General features: G+C 34.2%; 1 protein-coding gene across 10 annotated transcripts in view; it reads left to right on the top strand.

Annotated features, from left to right (window-relative positions):
- Positions 1 to 16,504, top strand: part of LOC100928701 (ATP-binding cassette sub-family A member 3) — a 251,867-nt gene that overhangs the window by 52,506 nt on the left and 182,857 nt on the right. For 7 of the 10 annotated variants that reach the window (XM_031942186.1, XM_031942161.1, XM_031942150.1 and 4 more), the window contains exon 1: positions 7,469 to 8,885. The exons of 1 other annotated variant lie outside the window; for it this stretch is intronic. In XM_031942186.1, coding sequence (XP_031798046.1) covers positions 8,576 to 8,885 — 310 coding nt within the window. In that variant the 5' untranslated portion in view covers positions 7,469 to 8,575. Of the gene's footprint in view, positions 1 to 943; positions 3,732 to 7,468; positions 8,886 to 16,504 lie in introns of those variants that run through there. 2 more of the 10 variants (XM_031942127.1, XM_031942136.1) reach the window with 2 other exon arrangements.

Genomic DNA, 16,504 nt, shown 5'->3' with positions numbered 1-16,504 from the left:
TTTATCTTTGATAATATATTAAAGTCCTATTCAGTAAAAAAGTGTTTGAAGGAAAAATTTAAAATGAATTGAAAGCTTAATAAATCTTTATAGAAGCTTAATAAATCTTTATAGAATACTGGGTGAGTCAAAAAATAATGTTTCATTAAAAATAATGAAAACAATTTCACAAGAAACCAGAATTGTAGTGGATGAAGCCAAAGTATTACTTAGAGGAAAGTTTATGTCTCTAAACATTTTCATCAATAAAAGAGAGAAATCAATTATTTGAACCATACAATGAAGGGAAAAAAACCTAGCCTATAAATCCAACAAATTTTAAAATTCCAATTAAATACCAGAATAGAAATTGTTAGGTTTTTGTTAAACGTTGTTTAATTTTTTTGATTATTTAATATTTTATTTTCACCCAATTATAAGTAAAAACAATTTTAAGAATTATGTAATTTGTTTTTGAGTTCCAAATTCTCTTCCTCCCTGCCTTTCCTTCCCCAATTGAGAAGGCAGTCAATTTGATATAGATGCAGTCATGCAAGACATATTTCCACGTTAGTCATGTTGTAAAAGAAAATACAAACCAAAAGAAAACAAGAAAAACAAAGAAAACAGAAAAAGTGTGCTTTAATTTGCATTCATACTCCATGGATAGCATTTTACATCATGAATCCTTTGCTGAAAATAGCTAAGTTATTCAGTTGATCACTGTATAATATTGCTATTCCTGTGTTAATGTTTTCCTGGTTTTGCTCATTTCACTTTGTGTCAGTTCATGTAAGTATTTACAAGTTTTTCTGAGAGCATGCTGCTCATCATTTCTTTATATCACAATAATATTACAACACAATCATATACAACAATTTGTTTAGCCATTCTTCAATTGATGAACATCGTCCCCAATTTCCAATTCTTTTCCATCATATAAAAATATGTGTGTGTGTGTGTGTGTGTGTGTAGGTGCTTTTCCTTTTCAAAAAATTATTTTTGGGATAGATACCAAATACTGCTATTGGTTGGTCAGAGGTCATGCCTGGTTTTATAGTGCCATGGGCACGGTTTCCAAATTGTTCTACAGATTGGTAAATAACTTCAACTATATGCTAGTTTTTGTTGTTGTTGTTGTTTTAAATTTTCCACATATACTCCAACATTTTCTTTTCTGTCATATTAACCAATATTATAGAAGTAGAGTGGTGGGTCAGAATTGTTTTATTTTGCATTTCTTTAATGAATAGTTGCAAGAATATGGGATTCTGCTGAGAGGGTGTACCGAGGTCACCTTGACCCTTGATGCACAATAAGTTTTCTGCCATGTTGCAAAAACACCCTTGTTGAGCAAGGAGCATTGATTTGTGATCATGGGAACAAGTGTAAGCCGTGGATCACAGCTAAAGGCCCCTGAGCAGGGATGCCTGAACAGGGCCTCTCACCTGTGAGCAAGCTGCTGAATTGCTGAATTGGCTCGCCTCCCATTGGCAGATACTGTGCATACGCCATGCCCACGAGGTACTTCTCTGAATGGTGATTGGGGATTGTCTATTGTCCATGTATTGATCACTCTTGCAAAAATGCATATCAACAAGACTGTATGGCATAATAAACTGGAGCTCTTTTCACACCCTATTAAGTCCCCTGCCCCATTCATCTCACCTCTGAGATCAAAAGATTCATATGTCATGCTCTTAAAAGCTGGCCACAACAACTGGTTCCTGGGGAACAGGGACAAGAAACCTGGAAGGGTGCCAGAGTGACCACTTCGTGGTCAAGCACTGCTACTTACTCAAGACAACCTCTAAGAGGACTCCAGAGGAGGAAGAGCCTTCAGAGCTGCACTGTTTCCAGACCAGGCAGAGTGAGGCAGAAAGCAGTTAAGTAACCTAATGGAGCAGAAAATAAGCACCCTACTCCCTTCAGACAGGGAAGCATATGTCAGGACTATATATAAATGTTTAAAAGATCAGGAGTGCACAATTCAATTAAGAGATATTAGGAAATTCCTGGACATTGCTTACAAACTTTCTCCATGATTACCTGAGGAGGGCTATTATAATTGTGATAGATGGATTGTTTTGGGTGAACAGCTCACTGCTTTTGATAAACAGTGCTCAGGAAAAATATAAAATAATCTCATTAAACCAAGTCTGAAAACAGAACCAGAAAAGGAGGTCAGGAAATTTACAGTTGGAGCACAGACAGGCCCATGTCTTAGCACTAAATGTCTCTCTCCTGAGCCTGAGGAGGATGATAATAAATGGCCTCCCCTGCCTCCATCACCTTTGTCCCCACCTTTTCCAGAACTACAGTCTTTCAAAGGCTCTCCTAATGTAAAAAATGAAATAAGAACTGAGGAAAAGCAGGATCAGAAATATAAAACAAAGACCATAGCAACACTTAGTGGACACAAAGCAAAAGATAGTCTGTTATATTTTTTACCTTCACTTCAAAAAGTTTTGCAGCTAGCTAGAGATCAAGGAAAAGACACAGAGGAGTGGGAAGAATTATATCCTGTTGTAGAGGAGGATGACCCTTTTAACCCAGGGCAGAGAAGATGCAAACATGAGCCACTTTGCTTTAAAATTCTAACCCAGCTTAAGGACTCAGTTCATATGTTACAAATTTTGTATCCCAATCATTGGAAAGTATTTGCATGGGCAGTGTTGATTCCAGGCCAGGCAGTGTAGAACAGACTCAGTTGACTGCCACTCAGGCTGCTCTGGGAACAAACATGAAGTTATATTTTGAACAACTTAGCAGCACTGGGGCCCCAAAACCAATCTGGGGAATGACAGCTCAAGGAGGGACAGATATAAATCAGGAATGGAGGAACAGGTATGCAGTTTTAGATGCCAAGGGACACTCACAGTAATAAAAATTAGGAGCAATGATTATTACCGCCTACCCCCCATGCTATTTGTGAAGTGCCCATTTACCAGTATCAAAGAGGAAAACAACTAAAAATCCTTGTTATAAATCCTCCACTGCCCCAGGATTCATTAGCTATCCCAATCATACAAATATATGAAGAAGTGCTTGTGTCTGTAACTATGATTAACACTGACAATATTGAAACATATCTTAACAAGGGACAATGTATAGCTCAAGGGATTGTCATTCCATCTGAACTTACAGTTAAAACAGAAGACAATAATTATTAATTAGCCAAGAAATAAATACCAGTTCTACACTAAAGCCGGTCTGGGAGAGAAATATGCATTTATGTGGGGAGACTGTAACTGTTACCAAAAGAAACAGTAGATTTGATGTTACTTGTTGGAATTGTATACTGAAATTGAAAATCAGACTGTATTTGTGATCAATAGAGCTCATGTATCAGTGCTTCCTGTCAAAAGTGAGAAACTGACCTTAATCCCATTAGAAAAAAGAGAAGTATCATTGGAAATAGGAGCACAAGTAGAGTTATTGAAACTTCAGGCTCAATTACAATGTGAATCCAGATAAAACTGCTGAAAAAATCAAACAGTTTGATAATACCTTTTCATGGTGGTTAAAATTAGAATCATGGATTACCCTGTGTGTTGTTATGTTATTATTGTTTTGTGGTTGCCCTGTAATATTAGGATGCTTTTATAGATCTTTCTCTACCATCCTTTCAGAAGTTGCAGCTCAAGAAAGGACTTTTTATCTAAAAGATAAAAAAGGAGAATTACAAGAATATGGGATTCTGCTGAGAGCTCCCCCAGTAGTACTGAGGCCACTTCAACCCTTGGTGTACAGTAAGTTTTCTGCCATGTTGCAGAAATGCCCTTGTTGAGCAAAGAGCAATGATTTGTGATTGTGGGAACGAGTGTTGAGCCAGAGGGTCACAGCCAGTGGCTAGGTTGAATAGGGATGCCTGAACAGGGCCTCTGGCCTGTGAGAGAGCTGTTGAATTGCTGAATTGGCTCTCCTCCCATTGGCAGAAATCCTTGCATATGCAATGCCTATAAGCTGCTTCTCTGAATGGTGATTGGGGATCGCCTATTGTCCACATGCTGATCACTCTTGCAAAAATGTACATCTACAGGGTTTTCTGGCTTAATAAACTGGAGCTATTTTCACACCCTATGAGTCCTCTGCCCCATTCATCTCGCTTCTGAGATCAAAGGGCTCAGATGCCATGAGCTCTTAAAAGCTGGCCGCAACAAATAGTGATTTACAACTTTTTTAATATTATAGATTACTTTGATTAATTTGTCTGAAAATTGCCTGTTTGTATCATTTGCCCATTCATTGAGGAATTATTGGTTTTTGTAAATTGGACTTGGTTTTCTACATCTACCTAGCTGCCCCTCAATTAGCTTTTAAGAAAAAAGGTAAATTATTTGCAACCTCATTTTTTTTTTTAATTTGAAAAATTTAGACTTAAAGTTTTTAAAAAGAAGAAAACCAGTATCATCAATGAAAAATATGAATCCAGAAACAATAAACTATTTTTGCCAAAGTGTATGCCAGTAAAATTGGCCATCTAAAGAAAATGGATGAGTATTTTTTTAAGGTATTAAAATAATATCTTTTATTATCAATGATGCAGGAACATCACTTTTGCATTCTCAGATTCAAGTTATCTATGATATATATATATATTTTTTTATTATAGCTTTTTATTGACAGAACATATGCAGGGGTAATTTTTCAATACTGACCCTTGCAAAAGCTAATGTTCCAATTTTTCCCATCTTTCCCTCCACTCCCTCCCCTAGGGCAAGTAGTCTCATACATATTAAATAGGTTAAAATATAATATGTGTGTACATATATATATATACATTTCTTTTGTGGCACATGAAAAATAGCATTTTGAAAAGTAAAAATAACCTGGGAAGAAAAACAGAAATGCAAGCAGTCCACATTCATTTCCCAGTATTCTTTTGCTGAGTGTAGCTGATTCTGTTCATCACTGATCAATTGGAATTGAATTGGATCCTCTCATTGCCAAAGATAGCCACTTCCATCAGAATTGATCCTCATATAGTATTATTGTTGAAATGTATAACAATCTCCTGGTTCTAATCATTTCACTTAGCATCAGTTCATATAAGTCTCTCTAAGCCTCTCTGTATTCATCCTATTGGTCATTTCTTACAGAACAATAATATTCCATTCCAAATTTCTTCCTCCTCCACAAGTCTGAGAGATAAACTATCCTTTATGTTCTTCTAATTTACTTATAATTACATTTTTTATGCCTAAATCATGAACCCATTTTGATCTTATTTTGGTGTATGGTGTTAAATGTGGGTTCATGCCTAGTTTCTGCCATACTAATTTCCAGTTTTCCCAACAATTTTTATCAAATAGTGAATTCTTATCCCAAAAGTTGGGATCTTGGGGTTTGCCAAACACTAGATTGCTATAGTTATTGACTATTTTGTCCTGTGGACCTAACCTATTCCACTGATCAACTACTCTGTTTCTTTGCCAATACCAAATGGTTTTGGTAACTGCTTCTTTATAATATAATATAATATACTTATAATAATATAATATAATATACTTTATAATATACCTAGCTATACCTGCTAGGTCTTCTTCATTTGATTTTTTTTTCATTAGTTCCCTTGTAATTCTTGATCTTTTGTTCTTCCATATGAATTTTTTTGTTATTTTTAGATGAATATTTTTTAAAGATATGAATTGCCCTTATCAGTAGAACAGGAAACAATACACAAATCATCCTATCTTAGAAAATAAATTAAACAATCTATACATGAACTCTTAAAGGGAAAAAAATAAAACAGGAAATCTACTATGTCAAATAGGAAGAAATCTTTGCAGCAAATTTTTCTGATAAAGATTTCATTTCTAAAATATTTACAAGAATTAAGACTCATTCCTTAATTAATAAATAGTTAAAGAATATAAAGTGGCCATTTTCAGAGGAAAAAATTCAAACTCTCAATAGTAATATGGAAACACAGTTTAAATTGTGGAATAATAAAAATTAAAACAACATTGATCTATCACCTAACACCTATCAGATTGGCAAAACTGACCAAAAAAGCTAAGAAAAGCAAATGACAATTAATGGAGGAACTGTGGGAAAAGAGATAGGTTCAGGTATTGATAGTGGACTTGTAAATTTGTTTACTCGTTTTGGAAATCAGTATGGAATTGTAAACTGAAATCTATTAAACTATGCATATTCTTTGGCCCAGTGTTATATTGCTAGTAGGTTTATATTCCAAAGGAAGAAAAATAGTATTCACATATTAAAAAATATATGTGTACAAAACTATAGAAATTCTATTTGTGATGGCATAGAATTAGATTCTGAAGGCATGTTTTTTAACTTGGGAATTCTCAACATGAATATGATGGAATACTCTTGTGTTTTTGAAATGATGGGTTTCTTCTGATTTTTCTTTCATAACATGAATAATACAGAAATATGCTTAAGACTGAAGATGTATAGCCTATATCAGGAGAAAAAAATTGGAACTCAAATTTTACAAAAATGAATGTTGAAAACTATCCTTATATGTAATTGGAAAAATAAATTTAGAAATGAAGATTTTAGAGCAAATGAAATGAACAAAACCAGAGAACAGTTTATATGAAAATAGCAATGTTGTAAGACAAACAACTCTGAAAGACATAGGAACCCTAATAGTCATAGTGAGCAATAGAATTTCCAGATATTTTAGGACAAAATGTTTTAGCTACTTCCAAATAGAGAAATAATAGCCTTGGAGCAAAATTTTACCTTTTTTTAGACATGGCTCATGTAGGAATTTGTTTTGCTTGACTACACATATTTGTGATGCTCTTTTGTTTTTTGCTTTATAAATGTGGGAATGCCAACTCAAGGCATTCACTACTTTTGTGAATACCCTTGTTAATGCCCACTCTGCATAAACTCCTGCCAGTCTCTCCTAATAAATCCCAGGCCCTCAGAGAAATCTCCAGTCACTTTCTTTTGCAGTGCTTAAAACAATTTTACCAAGCTTATCTCTGTCTGAGGTCTTCAAAGAACCCTGGCCACCGTTTCGTAAGAATGTTGGTTTAAACATGATAGAGCACTCGAGAACAGCCATAAGCAAGCTCAAGGTCTTTTATTCAAGTGTTCACATCCTGCCCCTGACTTCCTGCTGAATACCAAGTCAAAAAAAGCGACTTCCTCCTCCCCACAGCTTAAATATAGGGGCTATGAGGTCACATGCACAGCCAATCAGAGAAGGAGACGCCTCCCTTAATGAAGTGGATCTCAATGTGCCCAGAGTTCCTGCCCATGAGGAGGTCCCCACTAGTATACAGCAGACCTGCTTCTGGGAGTCTCAAGCTTTATTGCTTATTTACTTCCTGTTGCACTGTACCTGACTCCTCCTTTGATCTTTACATAAATGGAATTGACACATTCCATTTATATTATATTAAATTATAAATGGAGTGAGGGAGGGAGAGAATTTAGCTTTGAAAATAAAATTGAATTAATACTTCCTAGCTATGTGCCCCTAGGCAAGTCACTTAATCCCAATTGCCTCAGTAAAAAGAAAGAAAAAAAGAAAAAGAAATGGAAACATGCTTTTGATAGTCAAGATTATAACCCCAAAATGGAAAAGAATGAGATAATATATCCATTATGCTGGTATTTACAAAGGTTAACATAAAACATAAAATTTATGATTGAATGAAATTGAAAAGATTCTTTTAAACAAAGCTAATTGTATTAATGTTAAGAAGTCAAGTGGTTTAGTGGGGGGGAAAGGGGAATGTGTAAAATTTCTCAGCTAAGAATTTATTGTCCTAGCTATATGGTCAACTGATGTTTATGTGTATATTATCAAAAAATATTCCCCAGTGAATAAGTATTCAATGAATGTGAATAAGCAGTTCTTAGAAAATTGTTAACTATTAACAGCAAAATAGAAAAATGCTTTAAATCACTAATGTTATGAGAAATGCTAATTAAAGCAACACTGAGGTTTCATCCTAAACCCTGAAATTTGGCAAAGATGACAAATATAAAAATGATCAATGTTGGAAGAGATCAGCATGATAGTGCATAGTTAAACTTTGAAAATTCATGTTTGTATTTATTATATTCTTTAAAAGAAAAGCAAATTATACATGATGGAGATTCATAGCTTCCTCTCCAATTATACAATATGTGTAGAAATGTTTATCTTATTTAGTGTTTATTAATTTTAGAATAAAAATAAAATTGCAAAAATTATTATTTTTTATGATTTATATTCTAGTAGGATAGTGATGAGGGCCTATACTAAGATTTTAGTTGTGTGAGTAGAAAGAAAGGATCATATATGAACGATATGAGGGTAGAAACAAAATCCCTTTAATAGGATTTTAATAATATTTGTTGATTTATTAAATGAGTACCTAAGAGAACTGTGCTTTAATCACAGAGCTTTTATATTCTTTTTTGTAGTTGAGGTGTCATTTCTCAAATTTTGCTAGTTGATTACCTTAGGCTAGAAGGAGTTAAGAACATGGAAACACCTATCTGGAATAGAATATGTAGAGTAGGGAAAAAAAGTATCTTTACAAGTAAAAATCTTGCACTTCTTAGGCAAGGAAAGAAGTGGAATGAAGTTGAATGAAAAGAATTGATAAGATAATTCATGTATGTGTTCTTCCATGAACTAACACTTTTTTTTTTTTTCTTTCAGAAGTGGCAACGGTATGTTGTAATTGCAGAATTCTTCTTGATGGTGCTGTTTGCTTTGCTTCTTTTGTTTTTTCGCTATATTGTCTCGAAAAATGCTGCTAAATTTTATAATTACACTCTTATTCCCATCGATAAACTTCCAACTTTTTTTGAAAATGTTTTTGAGCAAAATAAATGGGAGCTCATATATGTGCCTTCAAACAGTGAGACAGTGAAGACTATTGTTGAAGATGCATACGAAGCTTTAGGCATTGACATGAAAGGTTAGGAATCAAGGGGGGGAAAGTTGTTTCCTTTAATTCATTTTTTTTTCCTTCAAGACATTCTTATGTTTCCACCCCTGCCCAAAACTCTTGACCCTCTAAAGTTGAGATTCTAAGTTTCCTGAATATGAAATTATGAACAGGATAAAGAATACAAATAAAATGCAGCTCAAATTTCTCAGTATAATTCAGCCTCAACCATATATCAGAAAATCAATGGGTTGGAGTTGATTACTTCTAATATCCTATCCTATGGTCCCTTATGATTCTGTCTGTGGTAATGAGGGTAATATAGAATAGCAGACCTGAAGACAAGAATAGAAATTTGGTTAGTAGGGAACCATTATGGGTTATATTCGTGCTATGTCATGGGATAGGACAGGGTGATGAATGGCAGGAAAGGGAACAGGGGAAATTACTTTCTTTTTTTTTTTCTTTCTTTCTTTTTTTTTTTTAAATAGCCTTTTATTTACAAGTTATATGTATGGGTAACTTTACAGCATTGACAATTGCCAAACCTCTTGTTCCAATTTTTCCCCTCCTTCCCCTCCCCCAGATGGCAGGATGACCAGTAGATGTTAAATATATTAAAATATAAATTAGATACACAATAAGTATAAATGACCAAACTGTTATTTTGCTGTACAAAAAGAATCAGACTCTGAAATATTGTACAATTAGCCTGTGAAGGAAATCCAAAATGCAAGTGGGCATAAATATAGGGATTGGGAATTCAATGTAATGGTTTTTAGTCATCTCCCAGAATTCTTTTGCTGGGCGTTGGTTCAGTTCATTACTGCTCCATTGGAATTGATTTGGTTGATCTCATTGCTGAGGATGGCCAGGTCCATCAGAATTGGTCATATAGTATTGTTGTTGAAGTATATAATGATCTCTCCTGGTCCTTCTCATTTCACTAAGCATCAATTCATGTAAGTCTCTCCAGGCCTTTCTGAAATCCTCCTGCTGGTTAATTCTTACAGAACAAGAATATTCCATAATATTCATATACCACAATTTATTCAGCCATTCTCCAATTGATGGGTATCCATTCAATTTCCAGTTCCTAGCCACTACAAAAAGGGCTGCCACAAATATTTTTGCACATACAGGTCCCTTTTCCTTCTTTAAGATCTCTTTGGGAGTATAAGCCCAGTAGTAACACTGCTGAATCAAAGGGCATTCACAGTTTGATAACTTTTTGAGCATAATTCCAAATTGTTCTCCAGAACGGCTGGATGTATTCACAATTCCACCAACAATGTATCAGTGTCCCAGTTTTCCCACATCCCTTCCAACATTCAGCATTATCTTTTCCTGTCATCCTAGCCAATCTGAGAGGTATGTAATTTTTGCATTTCTCAGATTAATGATGACTTGGAACATCTTTTCATATAGCTAGAAATAGTTTTAATTTCTTTATCTAAAAATTGTTCATATCCTTTGACCATTTATCAATTGGAGAAAGGCTTGATTTCTTATAAATTAGAGTCAATTCTCTATATATTTTAGAATTGAGGCCTTTATCAGAACCTTTGACTGTAAAAAAATGTTTTCCCAGTTTATTGTTTCCCTTCTAATCTTGTCTGCATTAGTTTTGTTTGTACAAAAACTTTTCAATTTGATATAATCAAATTTTTTTAATTTTGTGATCAATAATGATCTCTAGTTCTTCTTTGGTCATAAATTCCTTCCTCTTCCACAGGTCTGAGAGGTAAACTATCCTGTGTTCTTCTAATTTATTTATAATCTCATTCTTTATGCCTAGATCATGAACCCATTTTGACTTTATCTTGGTGTACAGTGTTAAGTATGGGTCAATGCCTAGTTTCTGCCATACTAGTTTCCAATTTTCCCAGCAATTTTTGTCAAACAGTGAGTTCTTATCCCAAAAGCTGGGGTCTTTGGGTTTGTCAAAGACTAGGTTGCTATATTTGTTGACTGTTTTATCCCTTGAACCTAATCTATTCCACTGATCAACTAATCTATTCCTTAGCCAATACCAAATGGTTTTGGTAACTGCTGCTCTATAATATAATTTTAGATCTGGTACAGCTAAGCCACCTTCATTTGATTTTTTTTTCATTAATTCCCTTGAAATTCTTGACCTTTTGTTTTTCCATATGAACTTTGTTGTTATTTTTTCTAGGTCATTAAAATAGTTTTTTGGGAGTCTGATTGGTATAGCGCTAAATAAATAGATTAGTTTAGGTAGTATTGTCATCTTTATTATATTTGCTCGCCCTATCCAAGAGCATTTAATATTTTTCCAATTGGTTAGATCAGACTTAATTTGTGTGAAAAGTGGTTTGTAATTTTGCTCATAAAGTTTCCGATTTTCCCTTGGCAGATAGATTCCTAAGTATTTTATATTATCAGTAGTTACTTTAAATAGAATTTCTCTTTGTAACTCTGACTGTTGGATTTTGTTAATGATATATAAGAATGCTGATGACTTACGTGGGTTTATTTTATAACCAGCCTTTTACCTTTACTCAGTATGTATCTCCCTGCTTTAAATGTGTTTCTTGTAAACAACATATTGTAGGGTTCTGACTTTTGATCCAGTCTGCTATCTTCCTCCTCTTTATGGGAGAGTTCATCCCATTCACATTTACAGTTAAAATTACTAATTCTGTAGGGAAATTACTTCCTATTGATAAAATTGTTTGATTTCTTCTGGTATCTTCTCAGACAAATACAGGTAGACTGAATTAGCTGTACAGCTTTATTGAGGTAGGAATCTACCTATTATAGTGTCATAGATCAAACTGGGGTGCAGTGCAGAATCTGTGTGTGTGTGTTGCAGGGGGAGTGGGTTCTAGTCCTAGCTCTGCCATTTATTAGTCATAAGGTAACTTATACAAATTACTCAACCTCAGTTTTCTTATTTGTAAAAAGAGGGTTATGTGTAGTTGATCTCTGATGATCATTTTTTTAAAACTTTTTATTGACAGAGCCCATTCCTGGGTAGTTTTTTTTTAGGTTTTTTTTTTTTACAACATTATCCCTTGCACTCACTTCTGTTCTGACTTCTCCCCTCCCTCCCTTTACCCCCTCCCCCAGATAGCAAGTAGTCCTATACAAGTTAAATATGTCACAGTGTATCCTAGATACAGTATATGTGTGCAGAACCGAATAGTTCACTTGTTGCATAGGAAGAATTGGATTTAGAAGGTAAAACTAACCTGGGAAGAAAGACAAAAATGCAAGCAGTTTACATTCATTTCCCAGTGTTCTTTCTTTGGGTGTAGCTGCTTCTGTCCATCCTTGATCAATTGAAACTGAGTTAGATCTTCTCTTTGTCGAAGAAATCCACTTCCATCAGAATATATCCTCATATAGTATCATTGTTGAAGTATATAATGATCTCCTAGTCCTGCTCATTTCACTTAGCATCAGTTTATGTAAGTCTCTCCAAGCCTCTCTGTATTCATCCTGCTGGTCATTTCTTACAGAAATAATATTCCATAACATTCATATACCACAATTTACTCAACCATTCTCCAATTGAGGGTAATGATCATTTTTAAAAATTTTCCATCCAAAGTCTATTGGAATTGCTTTAAATCACAGCATTGTTGAAAAGAGCCAAGTCCATCACAATCATTACATAATCTTGTTGTTGCTGTGTACAATGTTCTGTTTCTGCTCATTTTACTCAGCATCAGTTCATGTTAAGTCTTTCCAGGCCTCTTTGAAATCATCCTGCTAGTCGTTTCTTATAGAATAATAATATTCCATGACATTCATATACCATAACTTATTCATCCATTCCCCACTGGAGGGGCAGCCACTCAATTTCTGGTTCTTTGTCACTAGAAAAAGAGTCCTTTCCCCTTTTTCATTATCTCTTTGGGATATAGAAGAGATAGTGAGACTGCTGGATCAACAGGTATGCACATTTTATAGCCTTTGGGCATAATTCTAAGTTGCTGTCTAAAATTGTTGGATCAGTTCACAACTCCATCAACAATGTATTAGTGTTCCAGTTTTCCCATATCCTCTCCAACATTTATCATTATCTTTTCCTGTCATCTTTGCCAATCTGAGAAGTTTGAAGTGGTATGTAAGAGTTGTTTTAATTTGCATTTCTCTAATCAATAGTGATTTAGAGCATTTTTTTCATATGACTATGGATAGCTTTAATTTCTTTGTCTGAAAATTGTCTTCAGATCTTTTGACCATTTATTAATTGAGGAATGACTTGTATTCTTAAAATTTGAGTCAGTTCTATATATTTTAGAAATAAAGTAATAAAATCTTTATTAGAAACACTGTCTGTAAAATAAAAGAATGGCTTCTGTTCCATCTTGACTGCATTGGCTTTGTTTGTGTAAAACCTTTTAAATTTAATTTATTATATTATGATCCATTTTGCTTTTCATAATGTTCTCTAGTTATTCTTTGGCCATAAATTCTTTCCTTTTCCACAGATTTGACAAGTAGACTATCCCTTGTTCTACTAATTTGTTAAACTATAATCTTTTATGTCTAAATCATGTACCTTACCTTGGTATAGGATGTTAGATGTTGATCATGCCTAGATTCTGCCATACTATTTTCCATTTTAGCCAGCAATTTTTGTCAAATAGTGGAGTTTTATCCAAGAAACCGGAGTCTTTGGAATTATCAAACCCTATATTACTATAGTCATTGACTATTGTGTCATGTGTATTTAACCTGTTCTACCGATTGACTTCTCTATTTCTTAGCCAGTACCAAATTGTTTTGATGACTGCTGCTTTCTAGTTTAGTGTTAGGTCTGGTATAGCTAGGCCACCTTCCCTTGCATTTTTCTCCCTTAATTCACTTGATACTATTAACCTTTTATCTTCCAGATTAATTTTTTTCTAGCTCTATAAAGTAATTTTTTGGTAGTTTGGTGTGGCACTGAATAAGTAGATTAATTTAAATAGAATTGCCATTTTAATTATATTAGCCCAGCCTACCTATGAACAATTGATATTTTCCCCGTTTTTTAATTTTAAAAATTTATTTGGAATAGCTATTTGGAATTTTGGCATCATTCCAAATTTAAAATAAAATTTTAATATAAATTTTGGAAGGTTTTATAATCTTCTAAATATATATGTATTATTCCCTCTTTAACTCATTCCCAATAAGTATAGCATTTTAGAACTAGCAATCTTCCTTCGCCATCTAATTCCTCTGAATCATTCATGTAACATAATTACTCTTCTTAACTTCTTCTAAACAGTTTTGCTTTTTAGAATCACATCATACTCAGCTCTACCTTTTGAACTGCCCAATTTCTAATAACAATCTTAGAAATATGATTTATATTTCCACATGTAGAACATGAACTGTTTGTTCTTATTGAGTGTCTTGGAATTAGTCTTTGATGTTTGCTTGATATTGGTCTTGGCTCTTATATGTCAAATTTTCTATTTCAGGTTTTTTTTTGCAACAAAATCCAGAAAATTTGGCAATTTGTTAAATGTCCTTTTTTCATTCTGGATAATGGTTTGGTTGGATATAATATTTTTAGTCCTAATAGTAGTTCTTTTTATTTGAGATGTGTAATATTCCAAGACTTGTAGTCTTTTATTGTAGTCACTGATAAGTCTTGTGTGATTCTAATGGTAGCTCCAGCATATTTGAATTTTTGGTTGTTGTAGCTTGTAAAATTTTCTCTTTGATCTGAGAGTTTTGAAATTTAGCAGTGATGTTCCTGTAGGTTTTCCTTATAGGATCTTTTTTCAGGTGGTGATCAGTAGATTTTTTTCTATTTCTACTTTATTCTTGTTCTAACACTTCAAATCATTTTTCTTTGATTATTTCTTATATTATTATGTCAAGTTTCTTCTTTTTGGTCATAGCATTTAAGTAATCCAGTTATTCTTATGTTTTTTTTCTTGATCTGTTTTCCAGATTTTTTTTTTTTTATGTCTCACATTTTTGTCTTTTTTTTTTCATTCTTCATATTTTATTTTATTATTTCTTAGTTTTTAATAACTTCACTGGCTTCTCTTTACCCATTCTAATTTTCAGAGTCACTTTTTTCCCTTAAGATTCTGGGTATACTTATCAAATTGTTTTTCTTAGATTGTTCTTTTTTGTTGGTTTTTCCTCAATCTCTCATTTAATTTTTAAAGTCTTTTTTTGAGTTCTTTCATACATTTTTGGGACAGGAAACCATTTAATGTTATTCTTTGGGTTAGGAGAGGCTTTTTCAGTATTTTCAGTATCCTTCCCTGAAGATGAAGCCCCATCTTCCCTTTCCATAGTAACTTTGTGTGATTGGGTTCTTTCTCCTTAGCCTTTTTTTTTTTTTTTTTTTTTAATGAGAGCTTGTTAGTGTAATCATCTTTATTCCTGGGATAGGTTCTCTCTCAGTTCTCCCCTCTGGCCTGGAACTCCAAACCAAGAATTCCACACCTTTATGAGTGCCCACAACCACTGGCATCCTTACCCCACTGCTTCTGCACTCCCTGAGCATGTGCTGGTTCCTTCTCTCCCAGGGTCTCACCTTGGCCTGGCATCCCTTATTAGCAAAGATTCCTTCTATGTTCCCTGAACTAAATACCTTACTCCCCACACTGTCTGGGAAGGGAAAGTTCCTGTGCTTGGGACCAAAGCTCCCCCCCAACCCAGAGAAGTCCAAGACTCTCTCATTGTCTCATTGGAACCAGCCTGGAAGAGTTTACACTTCACAGGGGCAAAACCTCTGGTCTGGCATCTTTCTTTTCCCATTGTCTCTCTTGCTCCAACTCCTGTAGGTTTTATATTGCTTTATTTTAGCCCTGAGATGCAGCTTTGTCTTCCTTGTGCAGGAAATATGGAGAGTTGGAATTTTCTGCCACATTCCCAGATTCTTCTCTTTCTACTTTTCACCTAAATCCTGTCATCTCATATCACTTTCAGGAGATTGTCTTGCATCATCACCTTTTCTTATATATTTTATTTCTCCTTATTTGCCAGCTTCATTTTTAATTGTATACCAGCATGCCAAGGTCTTCCCAATATTTAGAAAATGTTCACCAGATCCTGTCAAACCCTAAAGTTGACATCCTGTAGCTCTGGAAAGGGCTGTTTGTCCTTGTCTTCATTTTTCTTATTTCATTTTCATTTCTCAATCCCTTGTAATTGGACTTCTGACCTCTCTAGTTGACTAAAATTGCTCACTCAATGGTGACCAGTGGTCTTAATATCAAAACCCAGTGGCCTTTCCTCAGGCTTCATTCTTCTTGCATATTCTGCAGCTTTTTAAAATGTTGACCGTCACCTTCTGAACACCCTTGTTTTCTTGACTTCTATGGCACTTTACTCTCTGGAATTTACTTCTTAATTTCCTTGCTGAATCATAATCCTTTTCTTCCAAATTTAGTATTGGCATTCACAAGGTTTTTGCCCTCTTCCTCTCTTCCCGTTCTTTATATGGTACGTCTTAATGATTTCATCACCTTTCATGAGTTAAATTATTTATACATTCAACTTTAGTTGAACCTAAACTCTAGACCTTCATTACCAACTGCCTGCTAGATATCTTTATCATAATGTTTGTTATGATTAGCTCAAATTTCAGATATCTGCAAAAACTCATTCTATTTTGTTCCAAGCTTACTCCTTCTCTGGACTCCCTTTTCTCTCAAGGT

Source organism: Sarcophilus harrisii, chromosome 1 (assembly GCF_902635505.1).
Source record: "Sarcophilus harrisii chromosome 1, mSarHar1.11, whole genome shotgun sequence".
NCBI lineage: Eukaryota > Metazoa > Chordata > Mammalia > Dasyuromorphia > Dasyuridae > Sarcophilus > Sarcophilus harrisii.
Note: the sequence above shows the minus strand (reverse complement) of the source record. Positions and strands in the feature narration are given on the sequence as shown.